At 45.0% G+C, this 18,913-nt stretch overlaps 1 protein-coding gene across 6 annotated transcripts in view; it reads left to right on the plus strand.

The window, feature by feature from the left end:
* LOC129495505 (zinc finger protein 236) overlaps nt 1-18,913 on the plus strand; it is a 108,066-nt gene that overhangs the window by 59,068 nt on the left and 30,085 nt on the right. For all 6 annotated transcript variants that reach the window (XM_055303075.1, XM_055303077.1, XM_055303079.1 and 3 more), the window contains 9 exons: nt 3,917-4,058; nt 4,683-4,943; nt 7,480-7,733; nt 8,728-8,826; nt 9,290-9,441; nt 10,947-11,050; nt 13,257-13,408; nt 14,703-14,915; nt 17,150-17,432. In XM_055303075.1, the coding sequence (XP_055159050.1) occupies nt 3,917-4,058; nt 4,683-4,943; nt 7,480-7,733; nt 8,728-8,826; nt 9,290-9,441; nt 10,947-11,050; nt 13,257-13,408; nt 14,703-14,915; nt 17,150-17,432 (1,660 nt within the window). The remainder of the gene's footprint in view (nt 1-3,916; nt 4,059-4,682; nt 4,944-7,479; nt 7,734-8,727; nt 8,827-9,289; nt 9,442-10,946; nt 11,051-13,256; nt 13,409-14,702; nt 14,916-17,149; nt 17,433-18,913) is intronic.

Below are 18,913 nucleotides of genomic sequence, written 5' to 3' on the forward strand. Positions count from 1 at the left end.
AACCAGAATTTGTTCTGTGCCTTTCTTTGAGAATAGTAGTTTCCTTAACATGTCTTATTTATATATATATAATATATTTATATATATATTATATTTATATATATATATATGGACTAATGATCTAGTAGAGATGACATAATATTACTAAGACCATAGGACATTTATGTATGTTTAATTCACCCTTAATTTGTTTCTTCAAAGATTGAAACCTTATAGGTAGGCTAACTTTGTAGCAGAACTTTGTATTTGTAAAATTACTAGAAGTGAAAAAATAACTGAAAAAATGAGTCCTGTTATTTTAGTGCCTTAATTAGCTCAAACGAGGGCAACCTCCCCCCCCCCCCAACTTGCAAAGGGCTCAGAATCATTTAGGGATCTATTTCTAATACTTATGCCTGGACACCACCCTTGAGCTTATAATTCCACAGGTTGGGGGAGGGTGGGAATCACTAAGGTAAATGGTTGTGTAAACTGGTTTGTTTATTGCAGTGTTGTGGCAGTGGACAGTTAGAAGCACTAGAAATATTTATCAAAAGTGTGTGCAGTGAACTGGATATCTTGGTCTAGTGAAATTCCTTGCAGACATCTGAAGGATGATGGGGATAATGTCCTGTGTACTGACTTAGAAGGATGGTAAATGTATTTATGAGGTATAACTAGGACCTGGATCCTGCTTGTATTTATAACAAACTCTTTTGTTAGAATATATACAACTGTTATTTATGGTTATCTCTGAGAGCAGGTTCTTTTGTTTCTTTTTTTAGGAGCTTCCTAATTATTTGAGAAGGGGCCAGAGGACTTGTAGGCTGTATGCGAGTGGGTTGGCAAGGGGTTGGAAGAAGGGACCCAGCTAATGGAGTTGCAAGCAGGATTGGGAAGGAAGTGATGCCAGGGTGGGAGGCGCAAGCCAGGCCAGGGTGCCGGACTAGTGCTCTTCAACGCAGAGAAGCAATCACTAGGAGTGACAGTGCCAGCTTCAAGGGACTTGCTGTTGACCGTTAGACTCACTGTTACGGAAAGGAAATGATGAACTAGACATTCTGTGAAGTTGCTGTTTATGACGGAGAATGTAGATTCCAGGAGCCATGGGAGAAAGAGTTGTGTGGGGAACAATGGGAGCTTGGGGGTGTTGCTGCAGAGGCAGGTGCTGGAGGGGGACCCTGTGCCAGAGTGGGCGTAACACCCAGAGTGGGCCTCAGAAAGGCTGGGAGCCCTGAGGCCCGGTGCAGAGAGCCAGTGTGAAGGCTCTCGGTCAGATTCTGGCATCTGGTGGCTGCTCAGTGAAGGCTGGATGTTGTGGGCCAGCCACGCGGGCTCATCTGTCTAATGGAGCAAGTGCAGGTACAGGCCTGACAGCTCCTGCTGAACCACACAGCCGTGCCATCTAGTGAGCTTCGCATTTCTACACACCTCAAATTCTAACTTCATTAACTGGCATATTCTTTTTTGGTAGGCGAAATGGCAAAAGAAATAGTTTGTTTTCTTATTTGTGAAGTGTCTTACTTTTTCCCCAATAAAATAGGTATAAGACAACCACTGGAGGACTTTGACTTTTTCAAAATTACTCTCTGAATTCCATTTAATTTACCTATTTCCATAAATTTATGTAATTTGTATAACTAGTTGCTAAAAATTATTTTCATTTTCCCATATTTTTCTTGTTGCTTTTTAATGTATATATTATCTAATAAAGCACATAAAATTAATCTCGAATGTACATATTTGTACAGTTCATTTTAGAGCTTTAAAATTTTTTTATTGGTGTTTTTCTTAGAAACCATGCATTCCAATAAGATCAAGAGCAAGAAAATGGATTATCAGATATTATTTATTTGGACTTTATAATTTTAATTCAGTGGTACTTTTAGGTAGTAGTTATTGAGCCTATTTGCATAAAATTCCAAATAATTGTGCCTGAGAGTTGCCATTGTGCTTTACCAATGAGACCTCTTGTGAACATCACAGCTTCTTAAGCCGAGTAGTGACTGGGATGTCACTCTCTTTGGTTGCCATTTTGGAGAATACTCACATTAGCTTTCTGTTCTCTTCCTACAACTTAACATAGTTCCTTAAACACAGTAGATGACCAGTGATCATAACTACTGGATTTGTGTGTGTTGCTTTCCGTCAGTCCCTAATTTTCTAGACGCTGAGGGTAGGAGCATTTATTTATTTGGTCGCATTATCTGTCCTCCTTGGCGGGCGTTGTAGGCTCAAGGCACATCCCGTGCTCAAGTTATAGCCAGTGGAGTGGGGAAAAGGGACAGGAGAAGGAGCAGCGACAGATGCTGGGGTTGTTCAGAACATAGCAGGAGCACAGGGATAGGGAGGAGATGAAAGGTCGGTGGGTAGGTGGAGATGGAGAGCCAGTGGGTATCAGATGCCATGCTGAGCAGTTGTGGTTGTGAGCCATTGAAGGCGTGTGAGCACATGGCTTAGTTCATAAGTAAGTTGAAGGTTGAGCAGAACAGTGATTTGGGGGCTGGCATCATCGTGGTGTTTGTCTCTGTCAGATTCAGTATGTGGGTTCTGGGAAGGGTGACTCAAGCTGCTTGTTTTGAGTGGGAGCGGAGTCACTAGGAAGGAGCTGGGCAGCATAGGATGGCGTTGGGGCTGCTGGAGAGAGGACATTTCTGAATAGCGTTGATTCAGCCCTACTGCTCCAGGACACTTATGAAATGGGGAAAGTGGCAATTTTAGTGTTTGTGTTGTGTGGATCGAACACAGATCCCAAGGGAGAGGGCTCTGAGTTCTCGTTGAAAACCAAATGGGCTTCTGATGCAAGTGTCAGGAAATGTGGGTCTGTTAACTTCAGTCTGATATGGGGGTGACTTTGTGGAGCTACTGAGGCCTCTCCAGCTGTGTGACTTTGCTCTCCACTGTTTGAGATCATTGGCCGTGGGAATAGAGATGGGGAAACAGGTGTACGAGGCACTGGAGAAGTTCGACTGGCAAATTACTTAATGAGACGGGGAAAGATCTGGAACACCGGGCCCCGTATGACTGGGAGGAGGGTTGTTTTCACATACAACAGGAGAATTGAGGGAGAAGGAGGTTTTGGGGCAAAGAATTGAGCTGTAGCCTGGGCTATCAGGGAGAGCCGGTAGCATGCTAAGAGGGCCTCTAAGAATCCTCGCTGGGAGTAAGGGCACAGGGAGTGAGTGAGCAGGGAGGTTGGGAGTGGGCCTGGATCCCGGCAGGCAGCATGCTGTCAGGGAGCTGATGGTGAAGTCTTCCTCTTAATGCTCCAGGTAAATGTGAAGTAATTCAAATGGCTCAGGTGGACATTTGTCCTGAGTTGCGTTTTGAATCCAATAGCTTGATCAAGACATGTTTATTACATAGGCAACCTAAGGGGATTCTTCCTTTATTGAAAGTATGTAAAACCCGAAATACTTAAATACTATTAAATACTAATACTTAGTACTTTTGCCGTTCACAGATAATCCTTTAATAAAAATGGCTATGGGAAAGCTGACTCATTTTTAGGACAAAAGATCATGTTAGGACCATTTGTGGTTTGAGTTTATTATGGTGCTTAGGGAACAGTATACTGAACAAATAAAGGATTTACTATCCTGATGAACCTACATTTTGGATATAGTTTATTTAGATTCCATGCCAGTAAATGTAGGAATCCATTAAAAATTGGCTCTAAGACCAAAGGAAGTAACTGCAGCATACAGATACTCCTTGTGTTGGAAAATATCTGTCTTATATTAACTGTGTTTCCCCATGGGCTTTTAAAAAATAGCCAATACCTAACACAGTTAAGATAGCACTTAGCAGCAACACTGCAATCTAGACTGTAACTCCTCAAAACCTTCATCTTCCGGGGAAAGCAGTTGCTTTTTGACATTTAACTTTTTTAGTAGCATTAACAGTGAATTATTCCTGATTTTCTTTTGGTTTGTAGGTCTTATCCAGCCTATTCCAAGAAACCAGTTTTTTCAAAGTTATTTTAATAATAATTTTGTAAACGAAGCAGATAGACCGTACAAGTGTTTTTACTGTCATCGTGCATATAAAAAATCTTGCCACCTTAAACAACACATCAGGTAAGGTAACAGATTCAGAAATGGGAATGTAGAGCAAATACAGTGACTTAGTGAGCTGGTGACTTGTAGAAATTTTAACGATGGTAGTGTCAGCTTTTGGTATTTAAAATATCGCATTTGACCCCAAAGTATTTATTGGTGACTGATGTTTTCATTCTTTAGTGTCATGATTATAATATTTTACCCAGAAATTGTCACTGAGTTTTACGTACACCCCTCTTATATTTCAGTGTTTGCAGTTTCTAGGACGTGTCAGAAAAGTACTTGGTTTGTTGCATTACAATTACTTTAGCAGTGTTTCAGTTGTGTTCATCAGCATTAAGTTGAATGCTGCGTGCTAGCAACAGTGGAAAGAAAGCAGAAACTCGGTCCCGAGAGATGGTGAAATGTCATGAAACTGCTTAGAACTTAGGGGCAGGCTTGCGATACAGCTTTGTCTCCCCTATGTGCCCCCTCCCTGTGTGGCTTCAGGCAAGTCACTCGAGCTCTCTGAATCTCGGGTGTTACTCACTGCTTAGCTTTAGAAAGTGGTGTCCAAGTGAAAGAATGTACTAGTGCACAATAGAGTATAAAGCATTATAAAGTTGTAAGAAGCTTATTCATGAAAATTTTTATTCTTTTTAGATCACATACAGGTGAAAAGCCTTTTAAATGTTCTCAGTGTGGAAGAGGCTTTGTTTCTGCAGGAGTGCTCAAAGCACACGTCCGAACGCACACGGGACTAAAATCTTTCAAGTGTCTGATATGTAATGGAGCTTTCACTACTGGTGGTAGCTTACGGCGACATATGGGTATCCATAATGACCTTCGTCCCTATATGTGTCCCTATTGCCAGAAAACATTTAAGACCTCATTAAATTGCAAAAAGCACATGAAAACCCATAGGTAGGTATAATTCTGATGGTCACTTTTTAGTAATCTGTAATTCCCAGATGGTGGTAGACAGTGTTTTTAAGAAATAATTGTCTTTAATTCCTGTATTATTCCATCTAGCTTGAGGAGTATGGGCTCAGGAAACTTTCATGTCATTGTCTAAGAATCTGTTAAGAGCTGCAGACTAGAACATTAATGCTTTTATTTTTAATATAATATTGAAGTAGTCTATATTGAGCTAGATGCTTTTTAAGTTCTCTTAAAACAGGTAGTAGTAACTGAAACACTAAATAAACCATGGCTGGGATAATTAGGTCATGAAGACTGCCAAAAGGAAAATCCTAGTTAGTCAACCTTGGGATTTCTAGGCAATCATTCATATCTGAATGATCATTCTGTGTTGTTAACTAGGAACATATGTTTTAGCTATCACATAAATCCATCGTTAAAATTAAGTTACATTTTTACTTGATTAGAAGGCCCATCTCATCTCTAAATAAAGGTGAGCTGAGAAGCCCTTATAGACACTGGCTGTATCTGGAGCTTGTTCATGGGTGTTTCTGTGATGCCACAGGAGTCTGTATTGTAATGGAAAGCCTAGATAAGGTAACTTTGAAACTAAGAGTCACTAGGTCTGCCATAAGAGAATATTAAACCTTCTGGTCCAGAAAATTTACTTCCAGGCAGTATTTTAACCCAGATATCTCTGCCTGATATTACCAACAAAACCAAACCCCAAATGGTAGAATAAGCTAACTGTGAGAAATAGTTGTTTGGTATTATCCCTCTAGATGTCTAAGCACTTAGGACAGAAAATTGTCTTCTTTGATCTTGGCATAATTGATTCGTGCACTGAGAAGTGGAACTGCTGGAGTATGATATTGGTGGTGTCACTGTGGGGGACTCTTGCCAGTTTTATATCCAGTTTATACTTTCCTGCATTTTATGGAGGAAATGATGGCTTCACAAGCATTTGTACTGGGGAATTCCTGGTGCCTAGAGGTTTGGGGTATTGTGCTCCCTGATTGCTATACTAGGTGCCTAAGAGCAGTACATGCTGAGAGGGGTTGACCTGGGACATGACCTGGCCCATTGGCATGTGAGTAATACTTTGTCTCTATCAGGAATTCAGGGCTTTTTAAGCCCGTGCACTCGCCATGGTAGTGTGGGAGTCCACGCTGAAGGCCTAGTTTATGGACTTGGCAGCCAAGTAGTAGAATTTCTGGGAAGTAGGTCAGCTGTTTTTGGCTAGGTCACCTCTATTAGGTGAAGTGTTGCATCGGCCGCTGCTGGGTGTTCTTCTCCTATAGATTGTGTGTTCTTGAACCCACCTGCAAGCAGCGAGGCGCTTCAGTGTTTCATCCCTTTGTTCGAAGTGTTAGGAATTCCTAAAATACCATACATGCTTATATTAAAAATAAGTATAAAAGGTAAAAGTATAGAAAGTAGTACAAGTATAGGAAAAAAGCTTCTATCAGTTACCACACAAGACAATCTCCTCCCATCCTTTGGGGAGTCATGAAGAAGCCCTGAGTGAACATCTTGGCACTGCTGCAGTTACCATCATAGTAAAGGTGTCACGATGTATGTTTTAATACTCGGCTATTTTTATTACATTTTTGTTTCCCCTTCCTCAGTAACAGTAGTTGAGGGGTGACCGTTTTTGATATTAGAAAATGAAGAAAGATTTTGTTTGGAACTAAGAATGGAATTCTAAGTAGGCATAAGATTCTGGAATCAGGCAGATGGTGTAGTGTATTTGCGTCTGACCCTGGTATCTTCAAGAGGGGAACAGACCGTTGATGTCTCAGGTACTGTGCAGCCTATTAATCAGGTAATTGAGCTGCTTTTTTAAAGTTCTTTGATTCATTTCACTGAATTTATTGTTCATTTTTCACTTTGGGAAATTGTTGACCTCAATGGAAATGTACTGGACATATCCACTATATATGTAACAGCAATATGAATGTGAATAATGATTTGCAGAAATTAGGAGTAGCCACATATATGCCTCCTAGTCAGGGTTCTGTCATGCAATAGATCGTTGGTCAAATATGGTGTCTGTGGCCCCAGACTGTGAGGGACAGCAGGTCATAGGACTCTGCCCCCAATCTATGCACCACATTTGTTTATAATATTGAAATCCATCTGTAAAGGTGCTATCTTACTTTGTTCAGTGCTTTTTCTGTGTACTTTAACTCATTGCAGAATGAGTTTTAGTTTTAATTTTGAACTAGGACAGCTTTACTTTGAAACATATCTTTTTAATTTTCTTTTTAAATTTTAAATATTCTGCTGTGTGTTGTCTTTCATCCTCTCTTTGCTGCTTTCATGTCCCTATAATCTGTGAAAGCCCCTGTGTTAAGGGAACATGATTTTCCTTTAGAGTTATTAATAGCATTTAATTTCAACTGGATTGCCACCATGGCTTCAAATGAAATAGTTTTCTTAAAATGTTATCTAATAAATTGCGGCTTGCACAACAGTACTTCCTGGGAGTAAATTTTGACAGCACCTAACTGTGTGGATTGTCGTTGATGTTTTGAAGATACGAGCTTGCCCAGCAGCTCCAGCAGCATCAGCAAGCCTCCTCGATAGATGACAGTGCTGTAGACCATCAGAGCATGCACGTCTCGACACACATGCAGGTGGAGGTTGAGAGCGAAGAGCTGCAGCAAGCGGCGGCGGCAGGCACCACAGACCCCGAGGCCATGCTAGACCTGGAGCCCCAGCAGGTCGTGCGCACGGAAGATGCGGGACTTGGTCAGCAGTTGACACATCAACCTCTGGAAGCAGATGAAGGCAAATATTTCCGAAGTTCTAACTTTTACAACAATCATATGGTTTTGCAGCTGATTATGCTCACTCCAGTCTGTATTGGTATCTCTCTGACTTTAAAGCACAGTTTGTGCCATGTGTGTACGCCTGCGCGGGTTTGCTGTGATAGAGAATCACAGAAATAGGACCCTTCCACACACGCTTTCTTTGTAGGCTACTCTTCTCCTTTCTTATGTTGAGAATAGCTTTCGTTTTCAGTACGTACACATCTGTCTGGTCAGTAGCATTCTGTCATCACACACCGCACGTCTGATTCACAGCCCTATGTGGGTGTGTGAGCCATTTGTCACTGTCTGCAGCGGGGTCAGGCCCTGATCCAACCATTGCTGTCCTCATCGATGGAATCTTGTGGAGAAAGACGTCGGCTCTAGTGTAGACAGTGAGCCTGGGGACGTAGTGATTTGTGTCTGGCACAGGCTCCCTGTCTCGTACATGCCTGCTAACAGACAATTTGCTGGCCAGTTTACTGTTTGTGTGATGGAAATCCCAAATGTGTGTAGTCCGTGAGCAGGATTTTGTGCTTTTTATCCTCTATGTTGCCACAAGGTTTTAAATAGTTCTTGAATGTAATTGTACTCAGTGTGTTTCCCTACAGAAAAATGTCTAAGTTATAAACTGTGAAGTGATATTCTCCAAGTACAGAGATAATGCCTTAAGTATACCCCATATATAAAAAACATAAATTATATACTTATTTTTATATAGACATATATTTAACACATTATCAGTCATATTATTTAATATTATTTAATTTATTATGAGTAAGTAAATTATTTATAATAATAAATTAAAATATAAAGGTATAAATTATATATATATATAAATTGCCACCCTGTTGTCTTTTCAAAATAAGGAAGCTAGTGTTTGAAAACTCACTAATATATCCTTTTGGACAGAGTGGTAGATCTCACTGTGTTGGAAATCGATGACTCCCCTTCTGTCTGCATCTTTATCTCAGACAGGTTCGTGGCCCCGCCCGCTCTGCAAGGGCACATGGACCAGTTTGAGGAGCAGGCGCCAGCACAGCAGTCCTTCGAACAGGCTGGCTTGTCGCAGGGTCAGTGACGGGTCCCATGTGGGCATTGAGGCAAGCTGCTCCGGGGGCGGCTGGATTTTATAGCAGCCTACGTGTTTGTTTTCAGGCCCTTCTAAAATTGATCATTTCAGCCAATAACTTTTGGCCTGGATTGCTCATGTGTGCGTGTGCGTATGTATGCGCGTGTGCTGTTTGCGGTGGGCTCGGGTTGTCTGGAAGTACCTATAGTGACCATCTGCATGTCGTTTGTGGCTGAGACAGTGACTGAATAGAAGTAGGGGTGGGGGAAGCCGTGCATGGCCAGCTCGTCTGGGAGTCTGTGCGACAGGGGTGTGGGTACACGTTCTTAGGGCCTGCTGGGAAAAGCTAACCTTGATTCTAAGTCAGAAGGCAGAAATCTTCATCTGTAAAGCCAACTTTTTAGTCTTTTTTTGGTGTGACTGTCGTATTTTTTGTCAAACTCATGTTTTTTGTTTTGTTTCAGGCTTTACCGTGACTGATACATATAGTCAGCCGACCCCGTTTGCACCCGTCCAGCAGCTGCAGGACTCCAGCACACTGGAATCTCAAGCCCTATCCACCAGCTTCCATCAGCAGAACCTACTGCAGGTCCCCAGCTCTGATGCTATGAACGTAGTGAGTGTCCATGGGAGGGGCGCTTGTCGTTGGCTGGCACATTCTGTTTTACTTGTCACTGTACTCATGCTCATTCTGCTTATGTAGAAGGATGTGCTGACTTCTTGTGGCCACGGTGATTGCATCATCTGGGAGGCTGAGATGCTCACATACACGTCTTTTCCCTTCAAACATTTATATTTTATTTAAAGACTTAAGTCCCATGACATAAGATTTTACCTTTGGGTTATAAGTCAGGGAAGTCAGTAAAGCATCATGTAATAAATATGAAGGGTATTATGTTGCTTTAGTGACATGGCCTAAATGGTTTTATTGGTGGAATCTTAAATGTGGAACCTTAGCATGAAAATACTAAGAATGCTGACATACTAAAAATAAATATTCAAACACATGATTTAAAATTTCTACTCAGTCTAGTTGGAAACATCTAAATTTTGGTTTTGGTTTTGATTTTCCAATTTTTGGGAAAGTTTCAATAGACATGGAAATGATTGGACAATCGTTCTTTTTTCTTCTTTTTTTAAAAAAATTTATTTATTAGAGGCGCGCACGTGCACGCATGCACAAGATGGCAGAGCAGCAGGTAGAGGGAGAAGGAGAAGCAGGCTCCCTGCTGAATAGGGATCTAGATATGGGGCTCGATCCCAGGAGCCTGGGATCATGAACTGAGTTGAAGGTGTTAACTAACTGAGCCCCCCAGGCGCCTCTAATCAATTGTTTTCATTCTTTACAAGCCACCATTGAAAGAGAACAGGGCCACTGTTGGTAGCTTCTCCTGGACCCTCAGAGCACATTTTCGTAGAGTAGAAAGCACGTCATTCAGATGCTGAATCTGGGCAGCAGCGAGCATGCCATGTGGTGGTGGCTTGCCCTTCGCTGCAGAGCCTCTGAATACAGCTGTGCACGCACCCAGGGTGCTCGTGGCAGAAGTCAGGTGAGCAAGTTGCCATGACAGGTAGGCTCTTGCTGTTCAGTCCTGGCCTGTTCTGCATGTTCTCAGGGTCAGCTCCCCTCTGTCCTGTGAGCATCAGTACTTTCTGGACGAGTCAGACATCCTGCACTAGATCTTTACTCAGCTCCCGCTGGGGCAGCTGGGTCGCCATACCTGTGTCAGGAAGGGATGGGGCTGACAGGACTGCTCCCCACAGGCATGCTATTTCTCCCGAGGCGGGGAACATGCTTTCTCTCCCTGTGGTTTTCTGACAAGTGAGGTAGTAGGACTTTGATTCACTCTCAGTAAGAGTAGAGCAGGTGAGGAATCTCTTACTAAGAAGTATAAAAAAATAAGGAAAGACCAATTTCATACTTGGTTAAACTTTGTATCAAAGCAAATTAATAGAAAATAAGTAATAAAATTGGTATGAAAGACTTTTATTATTAACCTAACCAAATAAGTTTCTCCTTTGAATCTGCATTTATAAACATTCATGTCCTTAGTTGTTAGTTGTTTTGCATTTATTTATAGGTATTCAGGTAGTCTGCTTTATACTTCTGCTAAATTTTAGACCACTCGTCTGATCCAGGAGTCATCCCAGGAGGAACTGGAGCTGCAGAGTCAACGTCCACAATTCCTGGAGGACAGGGAGGATCAGAGCCGGCGCTCCTACAGGTAGGAGGGCGTCTGGGCGCTGCTGGGCGCTGCTGGACAAACTGCTGTGTGCAGCGTGTGCCTCCCCCTGCCCGGGCAGCGCTGTGAACAAGGTCCATTATCATTCCCATGTTATTATCATTGAGGGATCTGAGACCAAAGAGGTGAGCTTGCCAAGATCTCTGCAGCTTGATAGAGGACCAAGGTGAGGAGGTCACAGCCTGTGCGACTCACCTTTTCCGAGGCGGTCTCCTGTTACCCTGGAAGCCCTTGCTACCATATTCTAGTTAAACCACATTCAGGGTTCTTTGTCATCTTTCTACGTAACAAGCACAAGGCACAGTGCTTGCAGTGACAGTTTGTAAACGCAGCTGCTCATCTTTCAGGCAGCCATTTGTTCGGCACTGCATTCTGCGTGCCTTCTAGGTGCCATGTGTGATCTGGACGCTGGAAGGACATGGCTGACAGATAGATGGCTGCCTCAGGATGCCAGGACCAGGACACGCACGGGGAATAAGACAAACGTGGTTTTACAAAACTGAATGTGAGCATCCACATCATCTGAAAAGCAAAAGGAGTATTGTTTTTATGGAGATAGTCTTGGCTCCATAACATTGTAATAATTTTTTTATTTGCTTAAAATACTTCTGAAAGTCTAATGATTTTTTTTCCAAAGCCATTTAACCAAAGAAATACTATATAGTTACCCTTTAAAAATGGTGAGCTGTCTTATCTCAAACAGGTGGTCCCAATTGAGGTTTTTGAGAATGGCTGAGGTTTGCTAATGTCATGAGGAGAACAGTGTTTGAGAGGCTGAGTCACCTTCTTCTCACGTGCCCATGGGACTTGTCCCTCATGCAAGATCTTGAGTACCTTGGGCTGGTGTTCTTGTGCAGCGGATATCTTACCTTTGGAAGTGTGTCATCTTGAGATCATCTTGAATTTGCAGAAATATAACTGTGTTAGAGCCACAGTTCCTCATTTGGGGGGAATCCATGGATGCTGAGGGAGATACACACAGCTGGACTTCAGGATTTCTGCGACTGTCCTGCTATTTTATTTACACTTTCATCTATTGAGCAAGTATTCTCCTGCCAATGTTTAATTAGGATTTAGCAGTGATCCTTTTAAGTGCAATTAATCACATGCTTTTTCAGGATTCTTCCTTTGTGACATCTGCTTAGGTATTTGTGGCCTTCTAGGCTTGCATCATTCATGCATTTATTCAACATTTGTTAATAGTCCATGATATGCCAACCACTAGGGCTGTATTAGCAAAACAGAAAAAAAACCCCTGTCCTCAGGAGTTTGCACTCTAGTGGAAAGAGATGAACAAAATGAATAAGGGAGACGCACCGTAGATGTGGTATTGCTGTGGGCCATGGGGGAAGAGGCAGCAGGAGGAGGTGCCAGGTACTATGTGGGCTGCTGATGGAAGAGGCAGGTGTTGCCATCCGGGGAGTGGCCAGAAGGTAGGACCCACGGGATTTGTAACAGGTAGAGGTGTGAGAGGACGTGAGGTTTAAGGATGACTTCTTGGACTTCGACCCAAGCAACTGGAAGGAAGAAATACTATCCCTGGAAAGGGGGAGACTTTTGGGGGAGCAGGCCTGGCGCTAAGGCCAAGATTTGGTTTTGTGTCATTAGGGTTGATATTTGAGAAGAGGGGTCACGTAGGTTCGTTATACCAGGTTGGGATTAAGGGGAGAGGTCCGGCTGGAATCACGCAATTGGGAGCTCTCAGTATACAGGCTAATATTAAAGCCATGAGGGTGCATGTCCATAAAAAAAGGAGAATCTGTTTTGTCAAGTATTTTATAAACCTAAAGAGTATATGAGTTGGCATTTCCAAGTGTCTGCACTCGGGAGTGAATCTGACCCTGAGGTGATGGAAGATTTCACAGTGTTTTGTATGGCTTAGTAAGGAAATGAGTACATAATAAACTTTTCTCCTGTTAGTATTTGATTATCAGATAAAATGCCTGCTGGGGGATTGCTGTAGGATTTGCTGATATTGAAATAATAAAATATATGTAAGATTACAGATACCTTGAGCAGAATTTGATCCAACAAATTATTATTGCTAGTATTTGATAATTTCTTAGATGTTGGTGAGTACACCCTATTGTGGTAACACTTGGGCCCAATTGTTGAGTGATCACTGGTGAAGACTGTTTGTGTTCCTCCAGTCTCCGATGTCACCCTTGTAATTGTGTTGTGTTTATAGGTGTGAGTATTGCAACAAAGGCTTTAAGAAGTCTAGCCACCTGAAGCAGCATGTGCGGTCCCACACTGGTGAGAAACCCTACAAGTGCAAGCTCTGTGGACGCGGCTTTGTTTCCTCCGGGGTCCTCAAGTCTCACGAGAAGACACACACAGGTCATTGTCTGCCTGGCACGGGGGCCTTGTGGTTTCCAGGATTTTCACGGAGGGTTGTGGCCGTCACTGCCACCTCCTCCTAGAACATTTCCATCATAGCCAAAAGAAGCTCTGTACCTATGAGCGGTACACTCCCCATTTTGCCTCGATGCCCTGCCCTAGGCAGCTTTCCATCTCTGTGGAACGTCTGTTCTGGACATGCCATACAAATGGAAACGTGCAGATAGGCCTCCCTTTCCTGAGCATGTGTGCAGGGTTCTTCCACACTGTAGCCAGCACCAGCACCTCGTTCCTTCCTGTAGCTTTGTGTGGAGGGACCACCTTTTATTCCTCCATTATCTGTCGTTGGACGTTTGAGTAGTCTCCACCTTTAGGCTCCTGGGAATTATCCTGCTGTGAACATGTGTGGCTTGGTCCTGTGGTAACTCAGTGTAAACCCTTGAGTTGATCCGACTTTTCCACAGTGGCTGCACCATTGTGTTTGTCCACCCGTGATGGACAAGGGTTTCCAGCTCACGCTCTGCTCAGCACTTGGTGTTGCTTTTCCCTCTCCCATGACCATCCTTAGTGTGCCATGGAATCTACTCATGGGTTTCATTTATACCTCTCTAGGGGCTGACAATTTGGAACTTCCTACAGTGTGTGTATTGAGAAGCAGCTCTTCTAATCCTGTGTCATTTTACATTAGATTCTTGGCAGTCTTACTGTTGAGTTGTTTAAAGAATTTTCAATACATTATCAGATATAGGATTTGCAGTTTTAAATCTGTTACTTTTATCTGTTCATTAAATTCAGTATGTTTATTGGGTAATATATGTTTCATTACCCGTGTATTCTGTATAAGGCTTCATTTGAAAATAGAAACATACTGACAGAACAAGGGCAGGCTCTGCTCTGTAGGATTAGTCACAGTTGGTGGTCGCAGGCACAGGAAGATGGGCGGAGGGCAGGTGCGGCGAGGGCCAGCTGGAACTCCCTGCAGCAGAGGGGAGCCTGCACAGCTTCGATGAGGAGCCGTGGCTGATTGTCGTGGTGGTGCGATGTAGCTGAAGTGTCAGTGATGGAGGGGCAGAGAGAACCTGGCACTTGTTTAAAGCAATGCTCTCGTGGCCTTAATTCCACTAGTGAATTCGTAGTAAGACTCTGTGTCTATTTCCATATTCTTAAAATAAGACCAGGGCAGTAAACTGTCTTCAGTTTTGTGGCTTATCAAAAATATCTTTGTTTGCATTTGACTACTTTTGCTTTTAAGGTAATGAAATATGTTTTTTTAACCTTGTTTCTGTTGCCACAGGAGTAAAGGCATTCAGCTGCAGTGTTTGCAACGCCTCATTCACGACCAATGGCAGCCTCACCAGGCACATGGCCACGCACATGAGCATGAAGCCTTACAAGTGTCCGTTTTGTGAGCAGGGCTTCCGGACCACAGTGCACTGTAAGAAGCACATGAAGAGGCACCAGGCCGTCCCCTCTGCTGTGTCAGCAACAGGAGAGGCCGAAGGAGGAGGTACTGCCCATCGTTGATTCGAGGTTCAATAGCCAGATGCTAGAGGACTGATAGATGAGTGTACACATCACTTTTAAAACTAGTTTATTTTCTGACTATGACAGCAATATGTGCTCTCAGGGAAAAGATGCAGGAGGAGCAGAGAAGGAAGCTACCTCGGTAGTCACCACACCCCAGGCATGCGTGGAGGTTGTGATGATAATTTCTTGACAGACAGAGCCTCTTGCCTCACAGTGTCATGGTCCACTTGGTTTTCCCTCTGCTGGTGTCTGTCGTGGACAGATATGGTACTAAACACAGATCTGCCTTGGTTCCAGGGATGACATGGAAGTCCTATTCGGTTCCATAATTCCCTGTTGATGGATGAGTGCTTTCCATCCATGTGTGTCCCTGAGCAAGAGCAGCAGTTAGGGAGCGCCGTACCCCTCCACACGTCTGTGGAGCTAGTGCAGTGTTAAGACAGGCAGGTTAGCGCACCTTCCACTGTGTACGTGCCGTCATCCTAGGAATATCCTTTCTTCTTAGCATGTCCCACAAGTGAAACGTTGGGATTAAGAATGTGCAGTTGTCTGTTCTGACCACACAGCATTTTAGCGCTGTGACGCGGCTGGCGCTTGATGTCTGTGGGGGGAGTGTGATGAGGCCAGGGTGTGAGCGTTGGGTGGGCTGATGGCTCATTGCCTTCTTCCCCATGTGCTCTGTGCTCACCTGGCCTCCAAGTCACGGTTGTCTCTGGTGTGCTCAGCTGAAGCGACAGCCCTATAGCTTTATCTTATATTTTGGGGGAAAGGTCTTTAAAATGTAGCTAACCTACCTGAAGGTGGTAACAACTCTGACTCCACCACTGAGCCGCTGCTCTGGCCTCCTCAGTAGGTAATTTTGAATGCCCTTGTTTCTCACCTCTAGTACTTCCTCACGTGGTGCCAACTTTTCAATCTTGTCATTCCTTGTAAAGCCTTTATTTCCACCATTGTCCTGTGATGAATGGAGGACAAGAAGAAATAACTTCTTTGCTTGTAGCGAGTTATGAAACCTACGGCACCACATACTATTTCTGGAACCCCTCAAGGTGGAGGGCGGTGATGAACAAGCCGATGTGGCATCCTATACTCTGTTGAGCTGTTCCCCATCATCATCAGCACCTTATGTCCTGGTGGCTCTGCCATGAGGATTGGCTGGGGCTCCTATAGCAGCCTCGTCTTTGCTACATATATATTGATGCCACCTTGGCGTGTCCTGGTATTTGGGATCATCTAGGAGTGGAAGCCACTGCACTACTCTCACACTGTGGGCTTTACTTTGGCATGTGTGTGAGGACAGGGCCTGTGTGGCCCCATGAGTGTCTCCTGTGTGTGAGGACAGGGGCAACATGGCCCTGTGAGTGTCCCCTGTGTGCCGTACTCCACTCCACTGCCCTTGGCCTCCCTCGGCTACCCCATGTTGATGGTGCTCTTGGGGCTTTGAATGTTACCCATGCGGGTGGCGCCGTCCAGACCCCGCTGTCCCCCCGGTTTGCCCAGGGTTTATTGTCTCCTTCCCACTCCTTCTATGCCCGTCTCCCTCCTGTCATTGTCCCTCTCCCCCAGCAGAGACATCCAGGTGGCTCCTGGCACTCATGGGGCACTGGCCCCTGTCCCTCTGGCTGCTGTTTATCTTGAGGTTTATTCTTCTGTTTCCTTGTCACCTGTGCCTCTGACCTCTGCTCCCAGGCACCCTCTCTTCCTCCTCAGGTTTGTTAGGCCTTCTTCTGGTTTTCAATCCCTGCACATACATCCTCCCTTCTCCCCGAGAGGATACTTACACATATTTATTTGAGGGTTTTTTTTTTTTTTTTTTTTTTTTTTTTTGGTAACTCGTTAGGGCCTTTTTGCTCATTTATCACTTTGGTCTTCTGTTTTGGGCTGCTGATTTTCTTTATCTGAGGATAATTCCATTTTCGCCCACATCAGTGAGTGTGTTGATGAATGCTGGTGACATGTGGACACGGGCGATTTCGGATCTCTCCGCCGGGCTGGTCCTCATGCAGGTGCTTTTGTGACAAGGTGGCCACAGTGCTGCTGCCCCGGGGACCCTGCTTGTTTCCACTGGCGGAGGGCAGGAAACTCCAGGGGCCCAAATAGAGCTTCATGAGTCATTCATTTTAAACTCTACGGACTTGTTTCGTTTCAATTTACTTGTTTTGTGAAAACTTAATTTTTTCTTAGGCTTGAATCCTTTTCCTGTGTTTTGTTTAGATGTGTGTATGGAGGAAGAGGAGGAGAATTCTGAAAGGAGCGCCTCCCGAAAAGCTCGTCCTGAGGTCATCACTTTTACCGAGGAGGAGACAGCACAGTTGGCCAAGATTCGGCCGCAGGAGAGCGCCACCGTGTCCGAGCAGGTCCTAGTGCAGTCAGCAGCGGAGAAGGACCGCATCAGTGAGATGAAGGACAGGCAGGCAGAGCTGGAGGCCGAGCCCAAGTATGCCAACTGCTGCTCCTACTGCCCCAAGAGCTTCAAGAAGCCCAGTGACCTGGTGAGGTGAGGCCGGCCAGCGCCATTCTGGGGCTTGCAAGAAGCATGTGCATGCGCCTCGGTCCTTTTGCCATGGCCAGGGAGGTCCGCTGTGGGAGCTGGTGCCTCCCGAGAGGCTGATTTGTTCCTGATGTGGCGGTTGTAAGCTACTGTAAATTCTGGGGCTTCTGGTCAGGCTCATCTGGAATGTTGGTTAGAACCCATGTGTTCTGAAAAAAAAAAAAAAAAGAACCCATGTGTTCTGTAGATGCACATGTCTGCACGACTGTGGTCTACAGCAGCCCCTCCCCCTGTGGTTTGTTAGATCCCTGTGGTCACCATGATCCCTGGGTGAGCGACCCGCTTCCTGATCTTTGTGACAAGGCCGTGGTAGCCTAGTGCGTGTTCATGTGTCATTTATTACCGAGTGTTGTTTTAATTGTTCTACTTTATTGTCAGTCATCGTTAATCTCTTGCTGCACCTATTTTAGAAATTAAACCCTATGATAAGTATTATGTATGTGCAGAAAAAAACAGTATCCATAGGGTGCGGTACATCCATGCATCCAGGCATCCCCTGGGAGTGTCATAATGTATCTCCTGAGGGTAAGGGGGGCCAGCCACTGGAGGTAAAAAAAAAAAAAAAAAAATTATTGAGGATGACATGGTGCCAGGTTTGCAGAGTGCATCAAGGACCTGCTACCCCCAGGAGTGCTGTCTACATAGGGAGCACCTGGCGGAGTAGACGGTGATGGTGTCATGGGACAGCATGTGATTGAGCCCAGTCAGCCCGATAGCGCGTGAGGTCAGGTGCAGCGGGATGGTAAGGAATGGACTCAGGACCCTGAGGGCCATGGGGAGGCACAGCCCGGGGAAACGACATGGAGGTAGAATGTTCTGTGGCACAACATAGGATACTTGGGTTTTGCTCGAGGAGAGAGCTAATAGGTGGAAGGTATAGGGCAGCATAACGCAGGGAGGGGCAGTTAGAATTTCAAGGAGGGTGATGGAGCAGGGATGCTGTCTGACTCCTCCCGACTCCCAGAGCCTCCCTCCTGACTGCAGAGTGGGTGGGAGAAGCGGGTGGCACAATGGTTCCTGCCCAGTGAGAGTGGAAGGTGATGGCCAGCCTGCACATGTCTTCCCTTGTGGGAAGGGAAGAACACCAGTGAGGGGGGTGGTGAGAGTGAGGTGGGTGAGCGGGATTAGAGTGAGCCCACAGGGAGCTGGCAGCATCCCTTCTGGGCACGCCCCAGAGGTCAGGGGATGTGATCCAGGCCGGGGAGTAACACAGCAGAGTGTACAGCAGGGAGAGGGCCAGGCGCTGTGATGGAGTTGGGTGCAGCCTGGCAGGAGGGGAGCTGGGAGGGGGGCACCTGGGGCGGCTGGTGGGAGGAGCCGAATCAGCGTGGGGGCTGCTGGGGATCCCAGATGAGAACCGCACCGGGACCAGGGCTGTGGAGCTGGTGGAGGCTGTGCAGCGTGAGTGCACTCTCTGCTGCAGACCC

This window comes from Nyctereutes procyonoides, unplaced genomic scaffold, assembly GCF_905146905.1.
Source record: "Nyctereutes procyonoides isolate TBG_1078 unplaced genomic scaffold, NYPRO_anot_genome, whole genome shotgun sequence".
Classification (NCBI taxonomy): domain Eukaryota; kingdom Metazoa; phylum Chordata; class Mammalia; order Carnivora; family Canidae; genus Nyctereutes; species Nyctereutes procyonoides.